This window comes from Oncorhynchus mykiss, chromosome 18, assembly GCF_057628025.1.
Source record: "Oncorhynchus mykiss isolate SJ-2025 chromosome 18, ASM5762802v1, whole genome shotgun sequence".
Classification (NCBI taxonomy): Eukaryota; Metazoa; Chordata; class Actinopteri; order Salmoniformes; family Salmonidae; genus Oncorhynchus; species Oncorhynchus mykiss.
Window position 1 is genome coordinate 76,186,158 of NC_143039.1, and position 17,457 is coordinate 76,203,614.

At 46.9% G+C, this 17,457-nt stretch overlaps 1 protein-coding gene and 1 pseudogene across 3 annotated transcripts in view; both read right to left on the reverse strand.

Annotated features, from left to right (window-relative positions):
* LOC110496747 (cytosolic 5'-nucleotidase 1A) overlaps positions 1-17,457 on the reverse strand; it is a 60,464-nt gene that overhangs the window by 15,230 nt on the left and 27,777 nt on the right. For all 3 annotated transcript variants that reach the window (XM_036953600.2, XM_036953601.2, XM_090209425.1), the window contains one exon: positions 10,625-10,792. In XM_036953600.2, the coding sequence (XP_036809495.1) occupies positions 10,625-10,792 (168 nt within the window). The remainder of the gene's footprint in view (positions 1-10,624; positions 10,793-17,457) is intronic.
* LOC149975651 (uncharacterized) overlaps positions 12,466-17,457 on the reverse strand; it is an 8,629-nt pseudogene continuing 3,637 nt past the window's right edge.

Genomic DNA, 17,457 nt, shown 5'->3' on the forward strand with positions numbered 1-17,457 from the left:
AGTACTGTACCACCTCAGTACTCTACCACCTCAGTACTCTACCACCTCAGTACTCTACCACCTCAGTACTCTACCACCTCAGTACTATACCACCTCAGTACTATACCACCTCAGTAATCTACCAGAGTTTATGCATTTCAGTATCTCTGCCACCTCAGTACTCTACCACCTCAGTACTCTACCACCTCAGTACTATACCACCTCAGTAATCTACCAGAGTTTATGCATTTCAGTATCTCTGCCACCTCGGTACTCTACCACCTCAGTACTCTACCACCTCAGTACTCTACCATCTCAGTAATCTACCAGAGTTTATGCATTTCAGTATCTCTGCCACCTCAGTACTCTACCACCTCAGTACTGTACCACCTCAGTACTGTACCACCTCAGTACTCTACCACCTCAGTACTCTACCACCTCAGTACTCTACCACCTCAGTACTATACCACCTCAGTACTCTACCACCTCAGTAATCTACCAGAGTTTATGCATTTCAGTATCTCTGCCACCTCAGTACTCTACCACCTCAGTACTCTACCACCTCAGTACTATACCACCTCAGTAATCTACCAGAGTTTATGCATTTCAGTATCTCTGCCACCTCGGTACTCTACCACCTCAGTACTCTACCACCTCAGTACTCTACCATCTCAGTAATCTACCAGAGTTTATGCATTTCAGTATCTCTGCCACCTCAGTACTCTACCACCTCAGTACTCTACCACCTCAGTACTCTACCACCTCAGTAATCTACCAGAGTTTATGCATTTCAGTATCTCTGCCACCTCAGTACTCTACCACCTCAGTACTCTACCACCTCAGTACTCTACCACCTCAGTACTCTACCACCTCAGTACTCTACCACCCCAGTACTCTACCACCTCAGTACTCTACCACCTCAGTACTCTACCACCTCAGTACTCTACCACCTCAGTAATCTACCACCTCAGTACTCTACCACCTCAGTACTCTACCACCTCAGTACTCTACCACCTCAGTACTCTACCACCCCAGTACTCTACCACATCAGTACTCTAACACCTCAGTACTCTACCACCTCAGTACTCTACCACCTCAGTACTCTACCACCCCAGTACTCTACCACCTCAGTCCTCTACCACCTCAGTAATCTACCACCTCAGTACTCTACCACCTCAGTACTCTACCACCTCAGTACTCTACCACATCAGTACTCTACCACCTCAGTACTCTACCACCTCAGTACTCTACCACCTCAGTACTCTATTACCTCAGTACTCTACCACCTCAGTACTCTACCACCTCAGTACTCTATCACCTCAGTACTCTACCACCTCAGTACTCTACCACCTCAGTAATCTACCACCTCAGTACTCTACCACCTCAGTACTCTACCACCTCAGTACTCTACCACCTCAGTAATCTACCACCTCAGTACTCTACCACCTCAGTACTCTACCACCTCGGTACTCTATCACCTCGGTACTCTACCACCTCGGTACTCTACCACCTCGGTACTCTACCACCTCGGTACACTACCACCTCAGTACTCTACCACCTCAGTACTCTATCACCTCAGTACTCTACCACCTCAGTACTCTACCACCTCAGTACTCTACCACCTCAGTACTCTACCAGAGTTTATGCATTTCAGTATCTCTGTAAATCCAGTCTATAGTCAAACTTTAAGAGCATCCATTCATCTTTGTTGTCCCCCACGATGAAATCAGGGAGGGGACTGAGGATCACCTCTGTCTGTCCGTCTGTCCGCCTGTCTTGTCCATTCTCAGTCATATTCTTTAACTCAGACAGCATTGGTCCGGGTTTTGACTAAACTTGGGTGAAGGATGCGTCTTGCCATGGAGATCCGAAAATTACACTGAATGGCCCAAGGCGGGAGCTATGGTAATTAACTGTAATGTGTGAGTCACGCCAGAGAGGATGAGGCGAAGCGAGAGGCATAACTGGGCCCAAAATATGTCTTCTCCAACAGGTGGAGGTGTTTCTTTGGCACATGATGTGTAATTCAGGGATTGAATTAGCGAATGATACTGCAGGGCAAATACCTTCAGGGCTGCCCGCTGGCCCCGGCAACAACCGCAGAGCTCACCGGGCTAATTAATCAAGCTTTCAAATGGTCCAATTTTCAAACTCCAAAACAGAAAGAAATTATATATATATTTGTATTTCATCCTTCACAGTCTTCCCCACGTTTGATGCTTCACACTTTTTATCAACCAGCATTTCCTCTCCGTTTGGAGTGAGCCCTGTCTCAGTAGGCTACGTCATACACCCGTCTCAGTAGGCTATGCCATACACCCGTCTCAGTAGGCTAAGTCACAGACCCGTCTCAGTAGACTACGCCACAGACCCGTCTCAGTAGACTACGCCACAGACCCGTCTCAGTAGGCTACGCCACAGACCCGTCTCCGTAGGCTAAGTCACAGACCCGTCTCCGTAGGCTAAGTCACAGACCCGTCTCCGTAGGCTAAGTCACAGACCCGTCTCAGTAGGCTAAGTCACAGACCCGTCTCCGTAGGCTAAGTCACAGACCCGTCTCCGTAGGCTAAGTCACAGACCCGTCTCCGTAGGCTAAGTCACAGACCCGTCTCAGTAGGCTAAGTCACAGACCCGTCTCAGTAGGCTAAGTCACAGACCCGTCTCAGTAGGCTAAGTCACAGACCCGTCTCAGTAGACTACGCCACAGACCCGTCTCAGTAGGCTACGCCACAGACCCATCTCAGTAGACTACCCCACAGACTCGTCTCAGTAGGCTAAGTCACAGACCCGTCTCAGTAGGCTAAGTCACAGACCGTCTCAGTAGGCTAAGTCACAGACCCGTCTCAGTAGACTACGCCACAGACCCGTCTCAGTAGACTACGCCACAGACCCGTCTCAGTAGGCTACGCCACAGACCCGTCTCCGTAGGCTAAGTCACAGACCCGTCTCCGTAGGCTAAGTCACAGACCCGTCTCCGTAGGCTAAGTCACAGACCCGTCTCAGTAGGCTAAGTCACAGACCCGTCTCCGTAGGCTAAGTCACAGACCCGTCTCCGTAGGCTAAGTCACAGACCCGTCTCCGTAGGCTAAGTCACAGACCCGTCTCAGTAGGCTAAGTCACAGACCCGTCTCAGTAGGCTAAGTCACAGACCCGTCTCAGTAGGCTAAGTCACAGACCCGTCTCAGTAGACTACGCCACAGACCCGTCTCAGTAGGCTACGCCACAGACCCATCTCAGTAGACTACCCCACAGACTCGTCTCAGTAGGCTAAGTCACAGACCCGTCTCAGTAGGCTAAGTCACAGACCGTCTCAGTAGGCTAAGTCACAGACCCGTCTCAGTAGGCTAAGTCACAGACCCGTCTCAGTAGGCTAAGTCACAGACCCGTCTCCGTAGGCTAAGTCACAGACCCGTCTCCGTAGGCTACGCCACAGACCAGTCTTCGTAGGCTAAGTCACAGACCCGTCTCCGTAGGCTAAGTCACAGACACGTCTCCGTAGGCTAAGTCACAGACCCGTCTCCGTAGGCTAAGTCACAGACACGTCTCCGTAGGCTAAGTCACAGACCCGTCTCAGTAGGCTAAGTCACAGACCCGTCTCAGTAGGCTAAGTCACAGACCCGTCTCAGTAGGCTAAGTCACAGACCCGTCTCAGTAGGCTATGCCATACACCCGTCTCAGTAGACTATGCCATACTCCCGTCTCAGTAGTCTACGCCATACACCTGTCTCAGTAGGCTACGCCATACACCCGTCTCAGTAGGCTAGACCACAGACCTGTCTCAGTAGGCTACGCCACACACCCGTCTCAGTAGGCTACGCCATACACCCGTCTCAGTAGGCTACGCCATACACCCGTCTCAGTAGGCTACGCCATACACCCGTCTCAGTAGGCTACGCCATACACCCGTCTCAGTAGGCTACGCCATACACCCGTCTCAGTAGGCTACGCCATACACCCGTCTCAGTAGGCTACGCCATATACCCGTCTCAGTAGGCTACGTCATACACCCATCTCAGTAGGCTAAGTCACAGACCCGTCTCAGTAGACTACGCCACAGACCCGTCTCAGTAGACTACGCCACAGACCCGTCTCAGTAGGCTACGCCACAGACCCTTCTCCGTAGGCTAAGTCACAGACCCGTCTCCGTAGGCTAAGTCACAGACCCGTCTCCGTAGGCTAAGTCACAGACCCGTCTCAGTAGGCTAAGTCACAGACCCGTCTCAGTAGGCTAAGTCACAGACCCGTCTCAGTAGGCAATGCCACAGACCCGTCTCAGTAGACTACGCCACAGACCCGTCTCAGTAGGCTACGCCACAGACCCATCTCAGTAGACTACCCCACAGACTCGTCTCAGTAGGCTAAGTCACAGACCCGTCTCAGTAGGCTAAGTCACAGACCGTCTCAGTAGGCTACGCCACAGACCCGTCTCCGTAGGCTAAGTCACAGACCCGTCTCCGTAGGCTAAGTCACAGACCCGTCTCCGTAGGCTAAGTCACAGACCCGTCTCAGTAGGCTAAGTCACAGACCCGTCTCAGTAGGCAACGCCACAGACCCGTCTCAGTAGACTACGCCACAGACTCGTCTCAGTAGGCTAAGTCACAGACCCGTCTCAGTAGGCTAAGTCACAGACCCGTCTCAGTAGGCTAAGTCACAGACCCGTCTCAGTAGGCTAAGTCACAGACTCGTCTCAGTAGACTAAGTCACAGACCCGTCTCAGTAGACTACGCCACAGACCCGTCTCAGTAGACTACGCCACAGACCCGTCTCAGTAGGCTAAGTCACAGACCCGTCTCAGTAGGCTAAGTCACAGACCCGTCTCAGTAGGCTAAGTCACAGACCCGTCTCAGTAGGCTACGCCACACACCCGTCTCAGTAGGCTACGCCATACACCCGTCTCAGTAGGCTACGCCATACACCCGTCTCAGTAGGCTACGCCATACACCCGTCTCAGTAGGCTACGCCATATACCCGTCTCAGTAGGCTACGCCATACACCCGTCTCAGTAGGCTACGCCATACACCCGTCTCAGTAGGCTACGCCATACACCCGTCTCAGTAGGCTAAGTCACAGACCCGTCTCAGTAGGCTACGCCACACACCCGTCTCAGTAGGCTACGCCATACACCCGTCTCAGTAGGCTACGCCATACACCCGTCTCAGTAGGCTACGCCATACACCCGTCTCAGTAGGCTAAGTCACAGACCCGTCTCAGTAGACTACGCCACAGACCCGTCTCAGTAGACTACGCCAGAGACCCGTCTCAGTAGGCTACGCCACAGACCCGTCTCCGTAGGCTAAGTCACAGACCCGTCTCCGTAGGCTAAGTCACAGACCCGTCTCCGTAGGCTAAGTCACAGACCCGTCTCAGTAGGCTAAGTCACAGACCCGTCTCAGTAGGCTAAGTCACAGACCCGTCTCAGTAGGCAATGCCACAGACCCGTCTCAGTAGACTACGCCACAGACCCGTCTCAGTAGGCTACGCCACAGACCCATCTCAGTAGACTACCCCACAGACTCGTCTCAGTAGGCTAAGTCACAGACCCGTCTCAGTAGGCTAAGTCACAGACCGTCTCAGTAGGCTAAGTCACAGACCCGTCTCAGTAGGCTAAGTCACAGACCCGTCTCAGTAGGCTAAGTCACAGACCCGTCTCATTAGGCTAAGTCACAGACCCGTCTCAGTAGACTACGCCACAGACCCGTCTCCGTAGGCTAAGTCACAGACCCGTCTCCGTAGGCTGTCACAGACCCGTCTCCGTAGGCTAAGTCACAGACCCGTCTCAGTAGGCTAAGTCACAGACCCGTCTCAGTAGGCAACGCCACAGACCCGTCTCAGTAGACTACGCCACAGACCCGTCTCAGTCGGCTACGCCACAGACCCGTCTCAGTAGACTACGCCACAGACTCTTCTCAGTAGGCTAAGTCACAGACCCGTCTCAGTAGGCTAAGTCACAGACCCGTCTCATTAGGCTAAGTCACAGACCCGTCTCAGTAGACTAAGTCACAGACCCGTCTCAGTAGACTACGCCACAGACCCGTCTCATTAGGCTAAGTCACAGACCCGTCTCAGTAGGCTAAGTCACAGACCCGTCTCAGTAGGCTAAGTCACAGACCCGTCTCAGTAGGCTAAGTCACAGACCCGTCTCAGTAGGCTAAGTCACAGACCCGTCTCAGTAGGCTAAGTCACAGACCCGTCTCAAGGGAGTCAGGCAGCCTAAAAATTCAGAGTTCAATATCGACACGTACATTTGAATTCAGAAGTTTACATCCACCTTAGCCAAATATATTCAAACTCAGTTTTTCACAAATCCTGACATTTAATCTTAGTAAAATGTCCCTTTTTTAGGTCAGTTAGCATCACCACTTTATTTTAAGAATGTGAAATGTCAGAATAATAGTAGAGGGAATGATTTCAGTTTTTATTTCTTTCATCACATTTCTAGTGGGTCAGAAGTTTACATACACTCAATTAGTATTTGGCAGCATTGCCTTTAAATTGTTTAAATTGGATCAAACGTTTCGGGTAGCCTTCCACAAGCGTCCCACAATAAGTTGGGTGAATTTTGGCCAATTCCCCCTGACAGAGCTGGTTTAACTGAGTCAGATTTGTAGGCCTCCTTGCTCGCACACGCCTTTTCAGTTCTTCCCACAAATGCTCTATATAATTGAGGTCAAATCTTTGTGATGGCCACTCCAATAAGGAGTTTGTTGTCCTTAAGCCATTTTGCCACATCTTTGGAAGTATGCTTGGGGTCATTGTCAATTTGGAAGACCAATTTGCGACCAAACTTTAACTTCCTGCCTGATGACTTGAGTTGTTGCATCAATATAGCCACATAACCCCCCCCCCCCCTCATGATGCCATCTATTTTGCGAAATGCAGTCCCCCCTGCAGCAAAGCACCCCCACAACATGATGCTGCCACCCCCGTGCTTCATGGTTGGGATGGTGTTCTTCGGCTTGCAATCCTCCCCCTTTTCCTCCAAACCTAACTGTGGTCATTATGGCCAAACAGTTCTATTTTTGTTTCAACAGACCAGAGGACATTTCTCTAAAAAGTACGATCTTTGTCCCCATGTGCAGTTGCAAATCGTAGTCTGGCTTTTTTTATGGCGGTTTTGGAGCAGTGGCTTCTTCCTTGCTGAGCAGCCTTTCAGGTTATGCCGATATAGTACCCATTTTACTGTCGATAAAGATGCTTTTGTACCTGTTTTCTCCAGCATCTTCACAAGGTCCTTTGCTGTTGTTCTGGGATTGATTTGCACTTTAAGCACCAAAGTACGTTCATCTCTAGGAGACAGAACGCGTCTCCTTCCTGAGCGGTATGACGGCTGCGTGGTCCCATGGTGTTTATACTTGCATACTATTGTTTGTACAGATGAACATGGTACCTTCAGGTGTTTGTAAATTGCTCCCAGGGATGAACCAGACTTGTGGAGGTCTACAATATTTTTTCTGAGGTCTTGGCTGATTTATTTAGATTGTTCCATGATGTCAAGCAAAGAGGCACTGAGTTTGAAGGTAGGCCTTGAAATACATCAACAGGTACACCTCCAATTAACTAAAATGATGTCAATTCATTTTCTGGAATTTTCCAAGCTGTTTAAAGACACAGTCAACTTAGTGTATGTAAACTTCTTACCCACTGGAATTGTGATACAGAGAATTATGAGTGAAATAATCTGTCCGTCAACAATTGTTGGAAAAATCACTCGTGTCATGCAGAAGGTAGATGTCCTAACCGACTTGCCAAAACTATAGTTTGTTAATTAACAAGAAATGTGTGGAGTGCTTGAAAATGAGTTTTAATTACTCCAACCTAAGTGTATGTAAATTTCTGTGCATTCGGAAGTCCTCCACATGCTTTTCAGTCTTTTTTCATATTGGACACAGTGATATCCTGCTTACTTGTCATGAACATTATTTTTGTTTTAAATCACTTGTTGGTTAAATACAAAATTAATATTGCAATACTGCTATTCTGTAGTCCATGCCTATAGAATTGTTAAAACAACTGATTAATTCCCGAAGCTGTTCACAAGCTATTTATCAGCTTAAAATCAACTGTTTGGTGGAAAGTGGACGCAACTCCTCACACAGCTGATTGCTGCGCAGAAAGAAATGTCACTGTACAACATTCCAAAATGCAATCTGGGGAAAACACAATAGTTTTAACGGCAATTATTGAAAATTGGGGGATCCCAGCTTTCAGAGTGCTGTATGATTTATAGGCAACATTTAACAATCTGAGTGTCTGGCAATAACAAAAGTAACCACAGGAAGCACTTCGGCCATTTGTGTGCATGAAAGGAAAACCTATATTCACCGTAAAATTCACACAATTACCCATTATTTTTTTAGTGGGACATGTCTTAGTTCCAGTTTAGGACATTAAACAGGCAAAGAGATTACTTTGTGATCTAGCTAATGATTTGCCTACTGGGGGTAAGAGAAACTCCATTCTTCAGCCATGTGGGCACCATGCTGTATCAGGCTACAGGTGATAATGATTCAGCCATGTGGTCACCGTGCTGCATCAGACAGGTGATAATGCTTCAGCCATGTAGCCACCATGCTGCATCAGACTACAGGTGATAATGCTTCAGCCAAGTGGCCACCGTGCTGCATCAGGCTACAGGTGATAATGCTTCAGCCATGTGGCCACCGTGCTGCATCAAGCTGCAGGTGATAATGCTTCAGCCATGTAGCCACCATGCTGCATCAGACTACAGGTGATAATGCTTCAGCCATGTGGCCACCATGCTGCATCAGGCTACAGGTGATAATGCTTCAGCCATGTGGCCACCATGCTGCATCATACAGGTGATAATGCTTCAGCCATGTGGCCACCATGCTGCATCATACAGGTGATAATGCTTCAGCCATGTGGCCACCATGCTGCATCAAGCTACAGGTGATAATGCTTCAGCCATGTGACCACCATGCTGCATCAGACAGGTGATAATGCTTATGGCTAATATAGCACCCCTGCCTGATTAATAGGGACCATGTACAGGCCCTAAAGATATTGCTTTCCATCAATGTGCTATTGGCCTAATTTCTGGTGAGGAATATTATATTGTGAACTGCTTAATATAGTCTATATAATATACTCTATATGTCATCATAAAATCTGTGTTAATATCAGATTTTATGGTAGGCTATAATATCAGGTACTTTCCCAGATTGATAACAAAACATGAAATCCCCCATGATTTAAATTGTACATGCATAACTTGCTTTCCTGTGATCTTGGAGAGGGCCAGGAAATGTCTCATTCGGGACAGTAGTTTTCACTTGGTACTGGCCCAGTGTGCCACTATCAAATTGACCTGAATGTCAAGTCTTGGACTGGTACCCATGCTGGACTGGTACCCATGCTGGACTGATACCCAGGCTGGACTGATACCCAGGCTGGACTGATACCCAGGCTGGACTGGTACCAATGCTGGACTGATACCCAGGCTGGACTGGTACCCAGGCTGGACTGATACCCAGGCTGGACTGGTACCCATGCTGGACTGATACCCAGGCTGGACTGGTACCCAGGCTGGACTGGTACCCATGCTGGACTGATACCCAGGCTGGACTGATACCCAGGCTGGACTGGTACTCATGCTGGACTGATACCCAGGCTGGACTGGTACCCAGGCTGGACTGGTACCCATGCTGGACTGATACCCAGGCTGGACTGATACTCAGGCTGGACTGGTACCCAGGCTGGACTGGTACCCATGCTGGACTGGTACCCAGGCTGGACTGGTGCCCAGGCTGGACTGGTACCCATGCTGGACTGATACCCAGGCTGGACTGGTACCCATGCTGGACTGGTACGCATGCTGGACTGGTACCCAGGCTGGACTGGTACCCATGCTGGACTGCCTTCCATTTTTGAAGATATGTCTTTTCATATTCATTACGGAGACATGAGTATTTGGTCAAGATAATGTATAATCTGTGGTCGCACACGATGAATGAAATGTATTCACACGCGATATCTCAATTGGCCCAAGGGGGGGACGGCGACGACATGTATCCTGTTTCCTTGTTCATCATTGAGTCCATATATGGTACGGAAGTGTTTGTGCGTGTCGTCTCAGTGTGTTTGTATGACCCTAACCTCGATGAAGGAGAAGGGCGGTCCAGGGGCGAAGGGTAGTGTGTTTGTATGACTCTAACCTTGATGAAGGAGAAGGCTGGTCCTGGGGCGAATGGTAGTGTGTTTGTATGACTCTAACCTTGACGAAGGAGAAGGCTGGTCCTGGGGCGAAGGGTAGTGTGTTTGTATGACTTACCTTGATGAAGGAGAAGGCTGGTCCTGCGGCGAAGGGTAGTGTGTTTGTATTACTCTAACCTTGATGAAGGAGAAAGCTGATCCTGGGGCAAAGGGTAGTGTGTTTGTATGACTCTAACCTTGATGAAGGAGAAGGCTGGTCCTGGGGCGAAGGGTAGTGTGTTTGTATGACTCTAACCTTGATGAAGGAGAAGGCTGGTCCTGGGGCGAAGGGTAGTGTGTTTGTATGACTCTAACCTTGATGAAGGAGAAGGCTGGTCCTGGGGCGAAGGGTAGTGTGTTTGTATGACTCTAACCTTGATGAAGGAGAAGGCTGGTCCTGGGGCGAAGGGTAGTGTGTTTGTATGACTCTAACCTTGACGAAGGAGAAGGCTGGTCCTGGGGCGAAGGGTTCGTTCTCGTGCTCCACCTGATACCTTAGGTACTCCTCTACCCCCTTCTGCTCATACACCTTCTGCTCCGTCTCAGTACGGAACAGGACCCGGGACGACACCGCAATGGTCACGGCATTCTCAGGCTTGGGCTGCAGAGACGCGAGGGGGGGAATGGGAAGATAGAAAGATAGTTGTGAAGGGTTGAGAATGAGAGAGAGATTGGATGTGTAGAGATGAAAAGGAATAGGGAAAGCAGATGGGAAGGAAGAAGGGTTGAGAAGGGTTGGGTAATGGAATGATGAAGAGAGAAAGCAGATGGGAAGGAAGAAGGGTTGAGAAGGGTTGGGTAATGTTATGATGAAGAGAGAAAGCAGATGGGAAGGAAGAAGGGTTGAGAAGGGTTGGGTAATGGAATGATGAAGAGAGAAAGCAGATGGGAGAAGAAGAAGGGTTGAGAAGGATGGGGAAATGGAGACAAAGAGAGAAATTAGTTTTGACAGAATAGGAGGTAGAGAAAGAGGGGGATAGGTTAGACTGTGAATACATTGCCCTAACCACATACAACACAGGTCTGTGAAATGAACCCAGTTAAGGTCATCAGTGTATTCTGGGAAGAGTTGGATATATTAGTAGTTGATGCATGTTCAAGATGGCCTCCATTAAGCAGTACATGATACCTATTCCCAACCTCTGACACGTAGACACACACACACACACACAGTAACCAGACACTCAAACACGCATGGACACACACACACCGAAGGCAGCAGGTGATTCATGGAGAGGAGATGAAATAGGAGAACCCTCACAAAACATCATGCTGGAACAGCGCTTCATCTAGTCTCCACGTAGCTAACAGCCCTTGACCTAGTCTCCACGTAGCTAACAGCCCTTCACCTAGTCTCCACGTAGCTAACAGCTCTTCACCTAGTCTCCACGTAGCTAACAGCTCTTCACCTAGTCTCCACGTAGCTAACAGCTCTTCACCTAGTCTCCACGTAGCTAACAGCCCTTCATCTAGTCTCCATGTAGCTAACAGCCCTTCATCTAGTCTCCAAGTAGCTAACAGCCCTACATCTAGTCTCCATGTAGCTAACAGCCCTTCACCTAGTCTCCACATAGCTAACAGCCCTTCATCTAGTCTCCACGTAGCTAACAGCCCTTCATCTAGTCTCCATGTAGCTAACAGCCCTTCATCTAGTCTCCACATAGCTAACAGCCCTTCACCTAGTCTCCACGTAGCTAACAGCCCTTCACCTAGTCTCCAAGTAGCTAATAGCCCTTCATCTAGTCTCCACGTAGCTAACAGCCCTTCATCAAGTCTCCACGCAGCTAACAGCCCTTCATCTAGTCTCAAAGTAGCTAACAGCCCTTCACCTAGTCTCCACATAGCTAACAGACCTTCATCTAGTCTCCACATAGCTAACAGCCCTTCATCTAGTCTCCAAGTAGCTAACAGCCCTTCACCCAGTCTCCACGTAGCTAACAACGCTTCACCTAGTCTCCACATAGCTAACAGCCCTTCATCTAGTCTCCAAGTAGCTAACAGCCCTTCATCTAGTCTCCATGTAGATAACAGCCCTTCACCTAGTCTCCAAGTAGCTAACAGCCCTTACCTAGTCTCCACGTAGCTAACAACGCGTCATCTAGTCTCCACGTAGCTAACAGCCCTTCATCTAGTCTCCACGTAGCTAACAGCCCTTCACCTAGTCTCCACGTAGCTAACAGCCCTTCATCTAGTCTCCACATAGCTAACAGCCCTTCATCTAGTCTCCAAGTAGCTAACAGCCCTTCACCTAGTCTCCACATAGCTAACAGCCCTTCACCTAGTCTCCGCGTATCTAAGAGCACCAATGTTCTGAAAATGTTCCTTATAGTTTATTTTCAGTCATGAACATTGTTACCTAATCTTCCACTTGTCTACCACTTAACGTAGCAATGATCTAATTTCATTCTTTGAACATTTAGGTAAGGAGCATTGCACCCAAACTTTACATTTGTCTATTTCAATGTTTAGTTTCTGAATACACTCCCACTGAAAACAATAGCTTTATGTCATTTAACAGGTAGGCTGTTACAGCAAAAAGTTAATTATTATTTTTGTTTGCATTGCATCCATCATTGATTTCAACAATGTATGTTAAGGAGATGTATAATAATAACAATAATAATAATAAATAATAATAAACGGTATGAGATACTGTATAATATACTGCATAAGATACTGTATAATAAACAGTATATGATAATGTATAAGATACTGCAAGATACCGTATAATGTACTGTATAATAAACTGTATAAAATACTGTATAATATACTGAATAATTAACAGTATATGATACTGTACATGATACTATATACGATACTGTACAATGTACTCTATAAGATACCGTATTATATACTGTTTAAGATACTCTATACTATACTGTATAAGATACTGTATAATAAACTGTATAAAATAATGTATGAAATGTTGTATAATAAACAGCATACGATACTGTATAAGATACTGTATTAGATACTGTATTAGATACTGCATAAGATACTGTATGATATACTGTATGATATACTTTATAAGATAGTGTATTAGATACTGTATAAGATACTGCATGAAATACTGTATACAATACGTAATTAGATACTGTATGATATAAAGTATAAGATACTGTATTAGATACTGTATTATATACTGTATTATATACTGTATTAGATACTGTATTAGATACTGTATAAGATGCTGTATTAGATACTGTATTAGATACTGTATTATATACTGTATTAGATACTGTATTAGATACTGTATAAGATGCTGTATTAGATACCATATTATATACTGTATAAGATACTGTATAAGATACTGTATTAGATACTGTATGATATAATGTATAAGATACTGTATTATATACTGTATTAGATACTGTATTAGATACTGTATAAGATGCTGTATTAGATACTGTATTAGATACTGCATAAGATACTGTATGATATACTGTATGATATACTTTATAAGATAGTGTATTAGATACTGTATAAGATACTGCATGAAATACTGTATACAATACGTAATTAGATACTGTATGATATAAAGTATAAGATACTGTATTAGATACTGTATTATATACTGTATTATATACTGTATTAGATACTGTATTAGATACTGTATAAGATGCTGTATTAGATACTGTATTAGATACTGTATTATATACTGTATTAGATACTGTATTAGATACTGTATAAGATGCTGTATTAGATACCATATTATATACTGTATAAGATACTGTATAAGATACTGTATTAGATACTGTATGATATAATGTATAAGATACTGTATTATATACTGTATTAGATACTGTATTAGATACTGTATAAGATGCTGTATTAGATACCATATTATATACTGTATTAGATACTGTATAAGATACTGTATTAGATACTGTATGATATAATGTATAAGATACTGTATTAGATACTGTATTATATACTGTATAAGATACTGTATGAAGTCTACTATCTACTTCTAGCAGGGATGGGTTATAGTGGGAAACCTATAGCAGGGATGGGTTATAGTGGGACACCTCTATCAGGGATGGGTTATAGTGGGAAACCTATAGCAGGGATGGGTTATAGTGGGACACTTCTAGCAGGGATGGGTTATAGTGGGACACCTCTAGCAGGGATGGGTTATAGTGGGAAACCTCTAGCAGGGATAGGTTATAGTGTGAAACCTCTAGCAGGGATGGGTTATAGTGGGAAACCTCTAGCAGGGATAGGTTATAGTGTGAAACCTCTAGCAGGGATGGGTTATAGTGGGACACCTTTAGCAGGGATGGGTTAGGGTTATAGTGGGAAACCTCTAGCAGGGATGGGTTATAGTGGGACACCTATAGGAGGGATGGGTTAGGGTTATAGTGGGAAAACTCTAGCAGGGATGGGTTATAGTGGGAAACCTCTAGCAGGGATGGGTCATAGTGGGACACCTCTAGCAGGGATGGGTTAGGGTTATGGTGGGAAACCTAAAGCAGGGATGGGTTATAGTGGGACACCTCTAGCAGGGATGGGTTATAGAGGAACACCTATAGCAGGGATGGGTTATAGTGGGACACCTCTATCAGGGATGGGTTATAGTGGGAAACCTATAGGAGGGATGGGTTACAGTGGGAAACCTCTAGTAGGGATGGGTTATAGTGGGACACCTCTAGCAGGGATGGGTTATAGTGGGGAACCTCTATCAGGGATGGGTTATAGTGGGAAACCTATAGGAGGGATGGGTTACAGTGGGAAACCTCTAGTAGGGATGGGTTATAGTGGGAAACCTCTAGCAGGGATGGGTTAGGGTTATAGTGGGAAACCTCTAGCAGGGATGGGTTATAGTAGGAAACCTCTAGCAGGGATGGGTTATAGTGGGACACCTCTATCAGGGATGGGTTATAGTGGGAAACCTATAGCAGGGATGGGTTATAGTGGGAAACCTATAGCAGGGATGGGTTATAGTGGGACACTTCTAGCAGGGATGGGTTATAGTGGGACACCTCTAGCAGGGATGGGTTATAGTGGGAAACCTCTAGCAGGGATGGGTTATAGTGTGAAACCTCTAGCAGGGATGGGTTATAGTGGGACACCTTTAGCAGGGATGGGTTAGGGTTATAGTGGGAAACCTCTAGCAGGGATGGGTTATAGTGGGACACCTATAGGAGGGATGGGTTAGGGTTATAGTGGGAAACCTCTAGCAGGGATGGGTTATAGTGGGAAACCTCTAGCAGGGATGGGTCATAGTGGGACACCTCTAGCAGGGATGGGTTAGGGTTATGGTGGGAAACCTAAAGCAGGGATGGGTTATAGTGGGACACCTCTAGCAGGGATGGGTTATAGAGGAACACCTATAGCAGGGATGGGTTATATTGGGACACCTCTATCAGGGATGGGTTATAGTGGGAAACCTATTGGAGGGATGGGTTACAGTGGGAAACCTCTAGTAGGGATGGGTTTTAGTGGGACACCTCTAGCAGGGATGGGTTAGGGTTGTAGTGGGAAACCTCTAGCAGGGATAGGTAATAGTGGGAAACCTATAGCAGGGATGGGTTATAGTGGGACACCTATAGCAGGGATGGGATAGGGTTGTAGTGTGAAACCTATAGCAGGGATGGGTTATAGTGGGACACCTATAGCAGGGATGGGTTATAGTGGGGAACCTCTAGCAGGGGTGGGTTAGGATTATAGTGGGACACCTATAGCAGGGATGGGTTATAGTGGGAAACCTCTAGCAGTGATGGGTTATAGTGGGAAACCTCTAACAAGGATGGGTTAGGGTTATAGTGGGACACCTATAGCAGGGATGGGTTATAGTGGGAAACCTCTAGAAGGGATGGGTTATAGTGGGAAACCTATAGTAGGGATGGGTTATAGTGGGAAACTTCTAGAAGGGATGGGTTATAGTGGGACACCTCTAGAAGGGATGGGTTATAGTGGGACACCTCTAGCAGGGATGGGTTATAGTGGGACACCTCTAGAAAGGATGGGTTATAGTGGGACACCTCTAGAAGGGATGGGTTATAGTGGGACACCTATAGTAGGGATGGGTTATAGTGGGACACCTCTAGAAGGGATGGGTTATAGTGGGACACCTCTAGCAGGGATGGGTTATAGTGGGAAACCTATAGCAGGGATGGGTTATAGTGGGACACCTCTAGCAGGGATGGGTTATAGTGGGACACCTCTAGCAGGGATGGGTTATAGTGGGACACCTCTAGAAAGGATGGGTTATAGTGGGACACCTCTAGAAGGGATGGGTTATAGTGGGACACCTATAGTAGGGATGGGTTATAGTGGGAAACCTCTAGCAGGGATGGGTTATAGTGGGAAACCTATAGCAGGGATGGGTTATAGTGGGAAACCTCTAGCAGGGATGGGTTATAGTGGGAAACCTCTAGCAGGGATGGGTTAGGGTTATAGTGGGAAACCTCTAGCAGGGATGGGTTATAGTAGGAAACCTCTAGCAGGGATGGGTTATAGTGGGACACCTCTATCAGGGATGGGTTATAGTGGGAAACCTCTAGCAGGGATGGGTTATAGTGGGACACCTCTAGCAGGGATGGGTTATAGTAGGAAACCTCTAGTAGGGATGGGTTATAGTGGGAAACCTCTAGCAGGGATGGGTTATAGTGGGACACCTCTAGCAGGGATGGGTTATAGTGGGAAACCTATAGCAGGGATGGGTTATAGTGGGAAACCTCTAGCAGGGATGGGTTGTAGTGGGAAACCTCTAGCAGGGATGGGTCATAGTGGGACACCTCTAGCAGGGGTGGGTTAGGGTTATAGTGGGAAACCTCTAGCAGGGATGGGTTATAGTGGGAAACCTAAAGCAGGGATGGGTTATAGTGGGACACCTCTAGCAGGGATGGGTTATAGTGGGACACCTATAGCAGGGATGGGTTATAGTGGGACACCTCTATCAGGGATGGGTTATAGTGGGAAACCTATAGGAGGGATGGGTTATAGTGGGAAACCTCTAGTAGGGATGGGTTAGGGTTATAGTGGGAAACCTCTAGCAGGGATGGGTAATAGTGGGAAACCTATAGGAGGGATGGGTTATAGTGGGAAACCTATAGGAGGGATGCATTATAGTGTACACCTCTAGCAGGGATGGGTTAGGATTATAGTGGGAAACCTCTAGCAGGGATGGGTAATAGTGGGAAACCTATAGCAGGGATGGATTATAGTGGGACACCTATAGCAGGGATGGGTTATAGTGGGACACCTCTAGCAGGGATGGGTTATAGTGGGACACCTCTAGCAGGGATGGGTTATAGTGAGACA